At 44.2% G+C, this 13026-nt stretch overlaps 1 protein-coding gene across 1 annotated transcript; it reads right to left on the bottom strand.

Annotated features, from left to right (window-relative positions):
• Window positions 1–3567: 3567 nt before the first annotated feature.
• Window positions 3568–12781, bottom strand: LOC310784779 (hippocalcin-like protein 1; the record flags this gene model as incomplete). The annotated part of the gene is made up of 4 exons (XM_083645825.1): window positions 3568–3665; window positions 4447–4552; window positions 8983–9264; window positions 12686–12781. The coding sequence occupies 4 exons, from the start codon at window positions 12779–12781 to the stop codon at window positions 3568–3570; spliced, it is 582 nt and encodes a 193-aa protein (XP_083501951.1).
• Between the last annotated feature and the right edge of the window lie 245 nt (window positions 12782–13026).

A 13026-nucleotide genomic window follows, 5' to 3' on the forward strand; every position in this document is an offset into this window, starting at 1 on the left:
AATGTTAGCAGGCAGTGACCTGACAGGACCGACTGGTTACACACCGAAAGGCACACACAAACACACACGCAAACGCACACTGATGGCACAAACATGAGGACCTGCACTGTTCCATGACAGGTTGCATCACGTGGTGTAACACATACCTTTTTGATCATAAATGACTTCAAAAATCATAAAACAGACCACACGTGCAGCTTTGAAACACATAAGGTATATTTCGTTATCGATTTCGTGTCCAACAGAACAAACATGACATCCTCGTGTGAGGTTTTCATGCAACAGAAAAGAGGAAAAGAAGGGAGAATAGGAAGAAAGAGGGGGGGGGGGGTATTTATCCAACACAAGATACCAGTTTATCAGAGGCAGTGAGAATAGAAAAAAGATTACATTGTAGATTAGGGGTGCGGCTTTGTTCCTTAACCTACCAGCAGGAGGCAGTGACACTAGAGGATCCCCGAAGCAGCTGGTTAGAAGCTCCCAGTCCACAAGTTTTGGTACAAGTTTAACCCAAAGTCAGTCCCAGTATCACATGACTGCAGCCACATCAGCACCACACACACCATAACCATCTACTGTTTTGGAGGGTATGCACAATATAGGGTTACTGTGACAAATATTTTAGGCTGATTTTGGACATTTAGTGTCCATCTCTGATGTGATGGAGGCTCCTCCCTGAGCATAGTGAGTGAATATGGTTTATTTGGAGGATTTTACTTGACAGCTTCAGGAGTAGCAGTCTGTAAATCCTTCCTGTAAAATTTAATTTGTCTGGGTTTTTAGTGTCCCATGAAGGTCTGAATACTGTTTTGAGGCTTTGCACACTGACCAGACCATCAGGGCCAAACACTGAATTATTCTCTGTTTTTGTACATGGAAATGATCAGATTTGGAGACACTGAATATCAGCATCAAATGGCACTTCGATCCAAAATCATCAAGTTGTATAATTGGTATCTGCCATGTCAAAACTTAATGTAAATATGAAATAATCTCAATCCTTCAATACATTCGAAATGTTCACAGGTTGGGCCTTGCTCTTTTTAATGTTTTTTAATGCCTTCTTCTCTCTTTGTTCTAGCTATACAGTATGACTAGTGTATACTGTACATATCTTCATACTGATATCCTGCTTTGCCCAACAGTGTGTGTGACTTCACACTGCACTTGTGGTGTGCTTAACCTCCTAAACAGCAGATGGCAATAGTGAGCTGCCAACAGGAGCCTGGCGAGGTTGAAGTGTGAGGGTGGTGCTGCAGTGGCTGTAAACAAAACCTCCTCCAGTCAGGGGCTGTTTACATGTGCACAGCATTTCAGATAGTGGCAGATACTGTTGACGCATCTTTCATGTTCCTGTATCCATGTACCCAGCAGCAAACTGACTTTCTTCACACTTCTTTCTGAGCTTGCAAAGACAGTGAAAACCAATGATATATATGGGATAACATGTTAGCGTTAATATGGGTCAGTTTCCCCGCACACTATCACAGTTATCTTACAAGTTTCTCATAACCGTGATAAGAGCTTATCCACGTTGCTATAAGCAGGAAATGCAGGGTGCCTGCATATCTCAAGAAAAGTCTTAAATGTCTTCGATCAAGGCTTTAAAAGGTCTGGAATACAGTTAAATAAATGTCATGTCAGGCACACCTATATTCTATGATAAGATTCAGTTTGCCAAACAGCATTTCATTACCACAGGCATTAAAAAGGTCTGAAAAAGACTAATTTAACTTGATGTAACTTGCAGACACCCTAAAGTGGCATATCCCGAATATTAATCAATGGAATATGAGTGTGTGCATGCAACCATAGCTATTGATGTCTCTTCAGATTACCATATCCGGAAACCCTAATCTGCTCGAGCATACGACTACTGGCAACTTGCTCCTATCCCTTCGTCTAACTGCTCCGTAAGCAGACTAATCGAGGAGGTTATAAAAGCAGAGAGTGATGAACGAGCCCTTAGTGAGTTCTCTGTCAGAGGAAAGAGAGCAGGGGGGTGCGTTTGTCCCGACGTAAGACAAGTATTCAATCAATGTGTTTCTGCCTGGTACGGTGCTGAGGAGGCTGCACAAAAAAGGTTCAGCTTTGCGTTATTGTTTCTGTGGATTTTGTCGTGTGTTTAGGTCGTCCGGTTCGTAGGATCATGCAGTGTGGTGACAGGTTTTACGACTAGCTTAGTTTACGGCTCATCAATAAACATCTTTAAAATACATACAAATTAAGGAACAACACAACGTGATAATACTGTCAAAGTTAGCCTCAAGCATACAGTGCATATTCACATGCGCGCACGCACACATTCGGACCGAACACACAGCCATACTTTATACACACATGGCGGCTCAAACGATATGTGCTACTGTTGATCAAATGCATTATGGAATCTCCTGGTGCGCATATTTCCCCCTCTGCGTTTTCCCCTGCGAATACTGGCACCGGACTATGCCACCGGATCCCGCCCCCCGCTGATAAATCTATGAATTCCAGAAGAGGTCAGTCTCGAGTCCGTCTCGCGCTTCTTTTTTGTGTCCCTCTCTCCGTCACGATTCCCTCTCCGAAAACTGGAACGTGGTCATCTTCGACAACATACCCGAGTAAAACTACAACGCTAAAGAGTACAAATGAATAAATAAAATGACACTGAGGAGGAAAAACAATGCTATGTACAAAACAAATACAAAAACAAACAAACAAAATCAAATTAAAATCAGTGAAATCTCAATCGACATCGATAAAAACCCAATGGGATCTTCGGCCTTCTTTTTCCTCAGCGAAAGATCATACAGCAGTGAAAATCCCACCCCCCATATCCCAGCCCCGCCCATATCCCAGCCCCGCCCAGTCCGATCAGACCCAAAGACTATACATAATACTGCCTTTCAGAGAGTATGCCAGAGACTGTGTACCGTACATGGAGACAAATATACTTGTCTATTCCTCTTATGATATACAGTACATATATACTGTACATATATTATGCATTATATATATTATACACATAAATATGGATATAAAAGTGGACAGAGGAGCTGTGCGTCGGTCGGAGGAGAAACAGAACAAGACTGTGTAGCTGAAAAACACCTAGGCCCATGCATGGTTCTCAAGATGGGATCATTGATGTCCTGCAAAAAAAACTAAAACAAACGAACAAAAAGTCCAGACTTCGTCAAGAGCTCGCTAGAGATCCGACGTTCCAGAGAGAGAGAGAGAGAGAGAGAGAGAGAGAGAGAGAGAGAGAGAAAGAGAGAGAGAGAGAGAGAGAGAGAGAGAGAGAGAGAGAGAGAGAGAGATTCGGGAACATTAGTGGAACGCCCCTGGCAAAAAGCTGTGTTTCTCATGAATGTAATGCATGTCCCTTTGTTTTTTTTCTCCAAAAAAATAAGTGAAGTGATAATGTGGATTTTTTCCCTCTCATCCTCCTTGAAATCCCTCCTCCATCTTGCACACACACAAAAAAGATGATATGAGAGACGAGAACCATCATGCATTGATTTGAGTGACTGTTTCAATAGCAACGGATGGGGGTGAGGAGAAGGGAGGGTGGGGGGTTGTGGCGGGGCCTCAGAACTGGGAGGCCGAGCTGGGGTCGCACTGGAGTAGCCGGACGATGGAGGGGTCACTTTTGGCACCTTTGATGAACTCCTCCAGAGACAGTTTGCCTGTGGGGATGGACAGAGGAGGAGAGAGAGAGAGACAGAGGGAGAATTAGGAAAAAATAACAGCATTTTCAGGGTTCCTGCACATTTTACATTTCAAAATTCTATACTTTTCAGAATCAGAATAAGCTTTATTGGCCAAGTACTGTATGTAGACATACAAGACATTTGACTCCGGTATACGTTGCTTTCAAATAATGTACTTAGGGAGAGAGAGAAAAAGGTATGCATACAAGCTAAAACAAACAAGACTTCTCGGCGGATGTTTCAGACCATAAATTTGTGTGCAAATATCTAGATGTTTATTATGTAAATAAGTGGCTTTAAAATCCAACTGGTAACATGTATGTTACATTCTGACTATGTACAGTATGTGGCCGTTCAGTCTACACTCCTATAGGCGGGAATTTAGATGACGTTCCACTGTCAAACATCTCTGCCAAGTAAACCAACCTATACTCATATTATTATCGCATTAACATATTGCATAAATAATATCAAATTATTATTCCCAACCTATTTTTTAGCCTTTTATAAATAAGAGCCGAAAATGAGTTGGTAATGTAATAATGCTATGTATGTAATTCAAAGATATTGCCTAATTTTCTTTCAAACTAATGTGGTCGTGGATGTCGAGATTTACTACAGTTAGGCAGTTGCGGTCTGCAGGCTGTGACATCCGAATATGAGAGGAAATTACTTCTTAAGATGGGCATCATTGCCCTTATTCCTCTCCTCTCCTCCCCTCTCTCCCTCCATGTCCCCAATGCCCTCTCCCTCTCACCGTCATTGTTGAGGTCCATTTGTCTGAAGATCTTATCCGTCCTCTTCTCCGGCGTGGATTCGTCCTCTGGCATCTTCATCACGGACGACACCATCTTGTAGATGGCCTGCGAGACGGAGAGAGAGAGGGCGGGTGGGAGAGGGCGGGGGGAAGGGGGGGTTTGAGAGGGGGAGGCAGAGAGATAAGTGAACTGAAGCCAGCAGCCGAAAACCTCCAAGTTAACGTCCCTCTCAAGATGCCGATCAGCGTGCTTCTCTAAAGTTCATATGATTCACTGACATTTAAGAGCTGCTCCCTGGCCTCGGCACATTTGGACTTTTATACTGGGGGCGGGGGGGGGGGGGGGGGGGGATACCAGACAGTGCAGCAAGGGGGGGGGTACTTTGCTGGCGACCTTTGAAATTTTGGCCGTTTGAAGCCAGATTTAGAGGAATTATTATTGTACAATAACAACAATTGGTCTCTGAAAAAATGATATTCGAGGGATCAGCCGAGCAGCATTTTGGTAAACAAACCACGTCACTGGGTGGCAATGGCCATGGAACCCTATGGAGCCCGAGTGGTGCGAGGCTTGAGTGTCTGACTCTAGGCGGCTAACTCTGTTTACATTTTAAAAACTGCGACAGTTCACACAACTTTAACAGCAGATGCATATATTATACATCAAACTCTTGAGCTAATTCTGCTCTCACTCAGAATGTCAAAATATAAGCGATGTGATGTATATTTTTTGAGATATTAACGTTTGTTTGGCACAACTCATACGATTAACTGCCGCGGGGTTCCGCATTTCTGGGTGGCAAGTGACGTCACGCTGATTCGTCGTATAATAATAATTATTGCTTTATTATTATCGTTAGTATTATTAATCAGAGAGTAATTATTGTAATTATTATTCAGTAAGTATATAAGAATGGAAATATTAGAGTAGAATTACAGAAGATTATTACTCATTATTGTATGTTTAGTAATGTAATGATGTAATGTAATGTACATTTATGTTAAATAGCGCTTCACTGGTCACCGTTTCATTGTTGCTTTTGACCGGGCTCAAAGACACTTTACAAACACAGGATAAAACAACTTTAATAAAGAGATAAAAATATTAAAATAGATGAGAGAGAGAAAAAGATTAAAGGTCAAAGGCAACTTTTTGAATGATGACATATGAGTATGAAACACAATGAGTTTTGGCCTGTCAGAACTCAGATGTGACTGGAGGAGGGCATTCCAGAGGCAGGGGGTGGCTGCAGCAAGGCCCTGTCAGAGGCACCCCTGTCACAGCTTTAGCAAAGAGATCCCTGTAATGCTTATCAAAGTGGATATATATTTTGTGATCATATTCAGCTAGCCATCCTCAGCAAATACATTCCCATTGTTTGTCAGGTGGTTGCCTTTTCCATGGAAGTCAGACACAGTGACAGAGAGCTGGAGCGCCGGGTGTGTGTGTGTGTGTGTGTGTGTGCGTGCGTGTGCGTGTGTGTTACGAGCAGAGCTTACCGTATTGATCTGATACATCTTTATCTGTTGACCGATACAACCGGCTCCCGTCCCCCTGATAGCGTTAAATTAACCTCCACGAGCGAACACAGCAGAGGCCGCGAGCAGTTGGCCTCGGGCGCAGATCAGCAATCAGCACGGCTAAATCCTCTCCATCGGGAGTATGGGACGCGAACCCGTGACCGTAGATCGGTGTCACAGCGGTCGGTAGTGCCCGCGGAGGAAAAGGTAGCCGGCAAAACACGAGCCCTCTGAACTCTTCGATAAGTCATGCCGGCTCTCAAACTATATCACTTACTTGCACTATAAAAGCTAGAGGTCCTTCCATCCTCCAAAAGAGGATGAAAAGCTGGGTGAAGGTCAAGTGTAAACTGACTTTGCATCAAAAAAAGTATACAGATATTAATTTTATACTCTCTCCCTCTCTTTCTGCATACAATAATACAATGGGCGTTCGGGCGGGCGTTCGGGTAGTGCCGTGGTAGATTCCTTGCCTACCAACAAGAGGGTTGCAGGTTCGAGCCCTCTGTGTTACCTCCGGCTGTTCGGGGGCGGGGGGGGGGGGGGGGGTTATGTCCTGCCGGTGAAACTCCTCGCTGTCAAAGGTGAAAAAAGCGGCTGGCGACTGTATCGGAGGAGGCATGTGCTAGTCTACAACTCTCCCCAGATCAGCAGAGGGGGTGGAGCAACAACTGGGACAGCAGGGGAGATTGGCCAAGTACAATTGGGGAGAAAATGGGAGAGAAAATTTCTAAAAAATATAATAACACAATGGGCCCCTCCTCTCGCATCCAGTGGTGCGTAACCTCGATGATCTTGAGGATAATCCCAGTATTCTGCACACTCAGGGATTTAACTACGGTTAAATTTAACCCACTAATCTGTGAGAACCCAGAGGCGTAAGCACAATGCATGCACACACGCACACACACACACACACACACACACACACACACACGCGCACGCACGCACGCACGCACAGTCTACTGTGAGGTCCGCAGTCCAGCATCTTCACACATATTGTAGACCACCTGTGAGTCTCTCCACGTATGTCCTTCAGCAGTGAAAGGATTACATGCAGCACTAATATAGCAGTTAACATGCAAACTGTTGTCTGTGCCAATATTTGAGTCAGCACATTAAGCGTGCCTATTAGTCTAAATGCAAATACTTAAAACGAATGTATAATGAAGTGAGCATTGATCATCTGTGCTCTGCTGGGACACAGATGTCCATTGGAGTCTGGTTGAGAAGCATTCTGCTATTTGATTGGCCAGTCCAAAATGTATTGTAGTCGGCTTTTGGGAAATTTGAATGGCACAATGACAGTTGCTTGCAGCCAGGACAATAAGCCATATTTAAGCTTGTGGTAATGCCAAATTGGACCGTTCAACTTCTCAGATCTAGTTTTAGAATCGCTTAAAAAACAGACGTTGGGTCTGGCGACTTGGAGGTTTGAGAAATTAACTCGTCATCTATCCCCAGACATATGCCATGTTAAAAATCCCCATCTGAGTAGCTGAAACCAAATGTTTGGAAAATCTAAAAATAGGCTTTGACCTGCAGCCTGTTTCACTGATAGGAACGGAAATTCAATCTGTCTCTAAAAAAAAACGCGCTGAGCCTGTTTCCAGATGGGCACGTTTCCAGTGCTGCTCGAGCTTTAAGAAACCTTTTACAACAGTCGTGCTCAAACGTCTTTGGCTTCAGTAGCCCCTTTCCCTGATTTCTGAATCCAAGTACTCCCTTTAAAACTATAGCATGATGCAATGAATGAATGATAACCCACCTTTTGAAGAATATAACCAAATAAGAAAGGGGGTGAAGGAGTTGCAATTAGTGCCTCCTGAGCAGATTTATTTTCATGGAAGAATCTTATATTTTTCTATTGTCCACTTCATCTCAAGTACCCCCTGTAGTACCTCCACGTACCCCTGGGGGTACACGTACCCCAGTTTTGCAACCACTGCTTTACAACATATATTTCCCTTCTCATTTCAAAGCAACAAGCTCATTCAAAACACCTGAGCTCTGATGAACAGTTCCTACAGAGAGCATCCACCAGAAGGCCGTTTCTCATCCTCCAGCTCTTTCTTTCATCATCTCTACTTGCGAGGCTGGAAAAAAACATCCTGACCTTACATTCTGTTTCGCTCTATGCATCAGCATGGACGTTCCAGCCTCCCACATCGATTTCAGTGGGCGGGACTACTTGCCTTGACAGACAACTCTTCAGCCAGAAGCACTTGGTTTTTTATCAGCACCAGTACTCTGAAGATTGTTTTGGTTGTGTTTATTCCCTATTGGAATCATGTTTGCTGTTTCCTTCTTTTTTCTCTTTCTTTTTTCCCACAGCGCTGGGCCAGCAGGTCCCGCCAGGGTCAGAAGCTGCCAAAGTCAGGACATTCCACTGAGTCGGTCAGTCAGAGTCAGTCAATCATTCACTCACTCATGGCCGTTTCGTGAGGCTAGAGAAAAGGGACCGTAGCTAGGGGATAGGAAGGTTGTTAGAGAGTCGTTATTCGAGGGGTTGCATGGGGGAGTGGCTAGGGGGATATGGTTTGAGAAATGTCGAAAAGGTATTTTTCGCAGAGGAACTCCGCTAGTGCATAGCCTACTCTTGTTCTTGTTTAATTGTTATCTCCACCAACGAGGTTATGGTTTCGGTGCCATTTGTCTGTCTGTCTGTCTGTCTCTTTGTTTGTTTGCCTGTTAGCAGGATTAGGGAAAAACTACTGGGCCGATTTTCATGAAACTTTGTGGAAGGGTGTAGCATGGGCCAAGGAAGAACTACCGGTAGTCTCGCTTGCCAGACTTCCCTCCCTTCCGGGAGAGAGTCTGGCAGCGTATATCTCCACTCTGGACTTGCGGGGGGGGGGGGGGCGGGGATGCTCTGTTTGGTTTAACCTAGTCTCGCTTGCCAGAATCTCTCCCTACAACGGGACGGGTGGAAGTCCAGACTCATAGGATAACCAGGCTAGGCCACTTTGTGAACGAGCACTCCAATCTATGAACAAAAACTCGACCCCTCCTCACCTGCACGATCTCCAGCATCTCATCGCGGCTGATGTATCCGTTTCCATCCAGGTCGTACATGCTGAAGGCCCACTTCAGCTTCTGCTCCAACTTGCCCCGTGACGTCACGCTCAAGGCGATGATGAACTCCCGGAAGTCTATCGTCCCGTCGCCGTTGGTGTCGAACGTGCGGAAGACGTGCTCGGCGAACTTGGAGGCGTCGCCGTAGGGGAAGAAGTTGGCGTAGATCTTCTTGAACTCCTCCACGTTCAGGTTTCCGCTGGGACAGTCCTTCAGGAAGCCCTGAGAAAAAGAAGAGAGATGAGACAAGAGGAATTGGGAAATTATAGACAAGTCTTTTTTAATCTCTAGAACCATATGATACATCTCTACGACTCTATTTTTACCTCACCAGAAACCCTATTATAATTGGCCTAAATAAAGCCTTTCCAAAGCAACTCCGAGTCCGAACCATCAGGAACCGACATCTTTCTCTGTGACAAAACTTCCTCCGTCACAAGTAGAAATGTTTCATGTAAAAGTCTCATTCATACAACGTTTCATGCTGAATAGAAGTACTTTTTAAAAGGGTTCTTAAATGCTGATTTATGGTAGGGCGCTCGACACCTTTGATAAGTGTCAATCGCCAGAAAATAAAGAGCCGTGCAACGTTTGTAATTTATGTTTCGGGTAGCTTTTAAAGAGGTTTCAACGTTTTAGGAAGACACAAGCCCTGTAACGTTAAACTTCCATGATACCGAATAATCTTCGCGACCACTGAGTGGTTATTGTTTTTAGTCTACTCTACTGTGACATTTTCGTCTGACTAATAAAGATAGCGAGGAGAGGAGATTTTCCCATCGACGTTTGCAGTCCAACATAACGTTACTCATAATATTCAGGGTATCGGCAATCATCTGTCCACAACGTTAATGCCATCTGCACATCTTTGCATTCTTTCATTGAAGAATCAACTTGTTCTGCCAGTCTTCAAAAACTAACTTTTGTTTAACAGCAATGGCCTTTTTCTAATCACATTCATATCTTGATCTACAAATTCTCGCAAGCCTCGCCTGGTCGCTCTACCTCTATTTATAAACGCGGGGGAGGGCAACAACACACAACGCAAGGCCACACGCACACCACACGCATGTCACGACACAGAGAGGGGGCGTGGCTTCAGTTCCTTCACTGCTCACGACAATATTCTCGCCTGTCTCGCTACATATATAGTAGTGGCTTGCTGGCTTCTAGTAGTGCTGAATATGTCAAGTCTTGGGTAGCAGCTAGTTTGAAGCAGTCACGTCGTCATGTGATAAGGCAGCAGCGTGTGGCAGCGAGAGAGACAAGGAGGAGGCAAAAGCCATGTGAGACCTGTCCCGTTTCCAACGGCGCTGAAGGACTTTCTTTTCTGAGGCAGCCGCTATAGAGGGAGCGAGGTGAGGAAGTCATTGTCCCCATTCGAAGGCCTGGAATTACTTTTTCATCATCCTATCAGAGATTGCTACGAGTCGGGGTGGAAAGTCGGCAATAGCTCTGCCCTTAAAGAAGAAACTTTTTCACTGCCAGCGTCCTTGACATGTGTTATGGGAGAGTGTTAAAATGTTCACTGTGGACTTAATGCACTGATTTACAGCCAATAAATTGCCAAAGACACGCTGAATAAATTGTGAGGCTCTGGGCACCTCAACACCCCGCTGAAGCTTTTATTACCTCTGTAAACACATACAGGGTAGGGATGCATGTTTGTGGATTTTCTTGCCGATATCCAAAATGGCAATATTTTCCAACTCTTTTGGCCGATTGCCAAGACGATATATGCACACTTTTTTTCCCCTCCGCCTAATTTCAGAGATCATCAAGTCTCTCTGTCGTGCCGACTCTTATCGTGATGGCCCACTGGCAGATGCAGACACAAATACAATGCTTTTCAACACATTCACCAGGCAAAGTAAAAGAACTACATCAATTTAGGTTATGTAAGATGTCATATTTTTTTCTATTTTCTTCCAAACAAAACTGAGTATTTAGTTAAGAATTAGTCGAGCATTTGGGCAAAATTAAAGTATAATTTTATCGGCCTGTCATATCGGCAACATTTTTCGTTTCGGGCCGATACCGTTATTTCAATTTAAAGCCTTTGTCGGCCGAAACCAGAAAACAGCCTAGAAACATTTGCATTTGATATGATGTCTGTAGTATCCATGAGTAAATGTGTTGAGAGCAGACACCATCATGACCATGTTAACCCAAGGCTTAACTAACAGGTCAGGGAGGTGATACGTAGTGTAACATCGACAATGTTTATTCAGGACAGGTCACACAGCTGGTACATAGGTCTAATCCATGCATAATGCCATATAGGCATTACTGTACACACACACACACACACACACATACACACACACACACACACACACACACACACACACACACACACACACACACACACACACACACAGACACACAGAAGATGAGATAATTCCTCAGTTCACTGTGTCACGCCGAGATTTGGTCCAGAAATCTCCTGGAGGCAGAAGAAACCTTCTGCTAATCCACGACAAGACTAGTCTCGCCACGGGCTTAACAGACCGGGGGTGGATGGATACTGTGATAAACACGTCATTACAGATTAATGAGACACAAATGGGACAGAAATATATTTTGTTACAGCTGGTCCTGCAGATTATTTTGAGTGTGTGTGTGTGTGTGTGTGTGTGTGTGTGTGTGTGTGTGTGTGTGTGTGTGTGTGTGTGTGTGTGTGTGTGTGTGTGTGAGAGAGAGAGAGAGAGAGAGAGAGAGAGAAATAGATACAGAAAGAGAGGGTAGGAGGATTGCGCACTTTAAGTAATTTGTTCGTTCCTGCTCGTTACATTCATCATTATAATACTTTTTTCATCAGCCCCCCAAAAGTGTTGATGTCCATTGTTCTTGTCATCCTTTTGATCAAATCAGTGATGCAGATGCAATTAAGAAAGGTAAACTATTGACATCAAGTGAAGGACCACCCATATAACGACAACAAATATTATCTGTAGTGTAGAGCATCAATTCATGCTTTTAATCGATAAATACTGTAGTCAAGGAAAGTCTATTCCACAAATACAAATGAGGATAAACTGAGTTTAGGTGGTTTTTACATCCCATTACATCCTTGAATAAATTCAAAGTTCAAGTAGGGGAAAATATTTTCTCCCGGAGAAAGTAAACCATCCTGCTATTTTTCATCCAAAATGTTCTGCTGGCAACGTAGGCTAATATTAAGTGGAACTGAAATTGCCCTTATGCGTCTCTGTCCTTGACTGTATAAAATATTCACCCAATGATGCCAGCTCCTCAAAAGTGAAGCCAAAACCTCTTGATGGTAGCTGGTTGCAATATAGGGAATACATCCATCCTGCCCCCTCCATGTTAGCGGATGGGAGATGAGCAAACTCAAAAATCAAGTACAGTCAAACAAAGATGGTTTCTGTCATTTTAGGTAGTTCTTGTCACGCTCATGTATGTCCAAGTGCAAATTTTTCTGATGAGTTTGTTTTTAATTTGGTTATTTTATAAAAAGGGGGGATTGACAGCTGTGACAGCCGTTCTCGGGCTCCAAATGACATCACAAAAGCAAGATGGCAGCTCACGGAACCGAGATATTTTGCCTTCACTTTTGCATAGCAGTAATAGGAAGTGGAGGTGCGTTGTCCATACATCATACAGTCAATGGTCTCTGTACCTTGTACCACTCCTGCAGCTCGTGGTCGGAGAACTCGGTATTCTCCCTGAGGTCCTGCAGCATCTCCGGCCGCAGTTTGCTGTTCTGTTTCCCCATGGCAACGGGACAGGCTGCTTGGTTTGCTCAACAACAGCAGTGACTACAACACGAGCCAGGCCCAGGCCGCTTCTCAAACCTGCCAATCAAAGACGAGGAAACAGGAGGTCAGCAACCAAACAGGTAAGAGCGGCCGTCGGCATCCATCCAATGACAAACAAGAAAGAGGGGAAAAAGGAGTCGGTCAGCAAACAGGTCACTGGAGTCACAAAGCAACAGATCTGAACTGAAGAGTTAAACACAAC

This window comes from Poromitra crassiceps (assembly GCF_964638095.1).
Source record: "Poromitra crassiceps genome assembly, chromosome: 11".
In the NCBI taxonomy this organism is placed as follows: Eukaryota; Metazoa; Chordata; class Actinopteri; order Beryciformes; family Melamphaidae; genus Poromitra; species Poromitra crassiceps.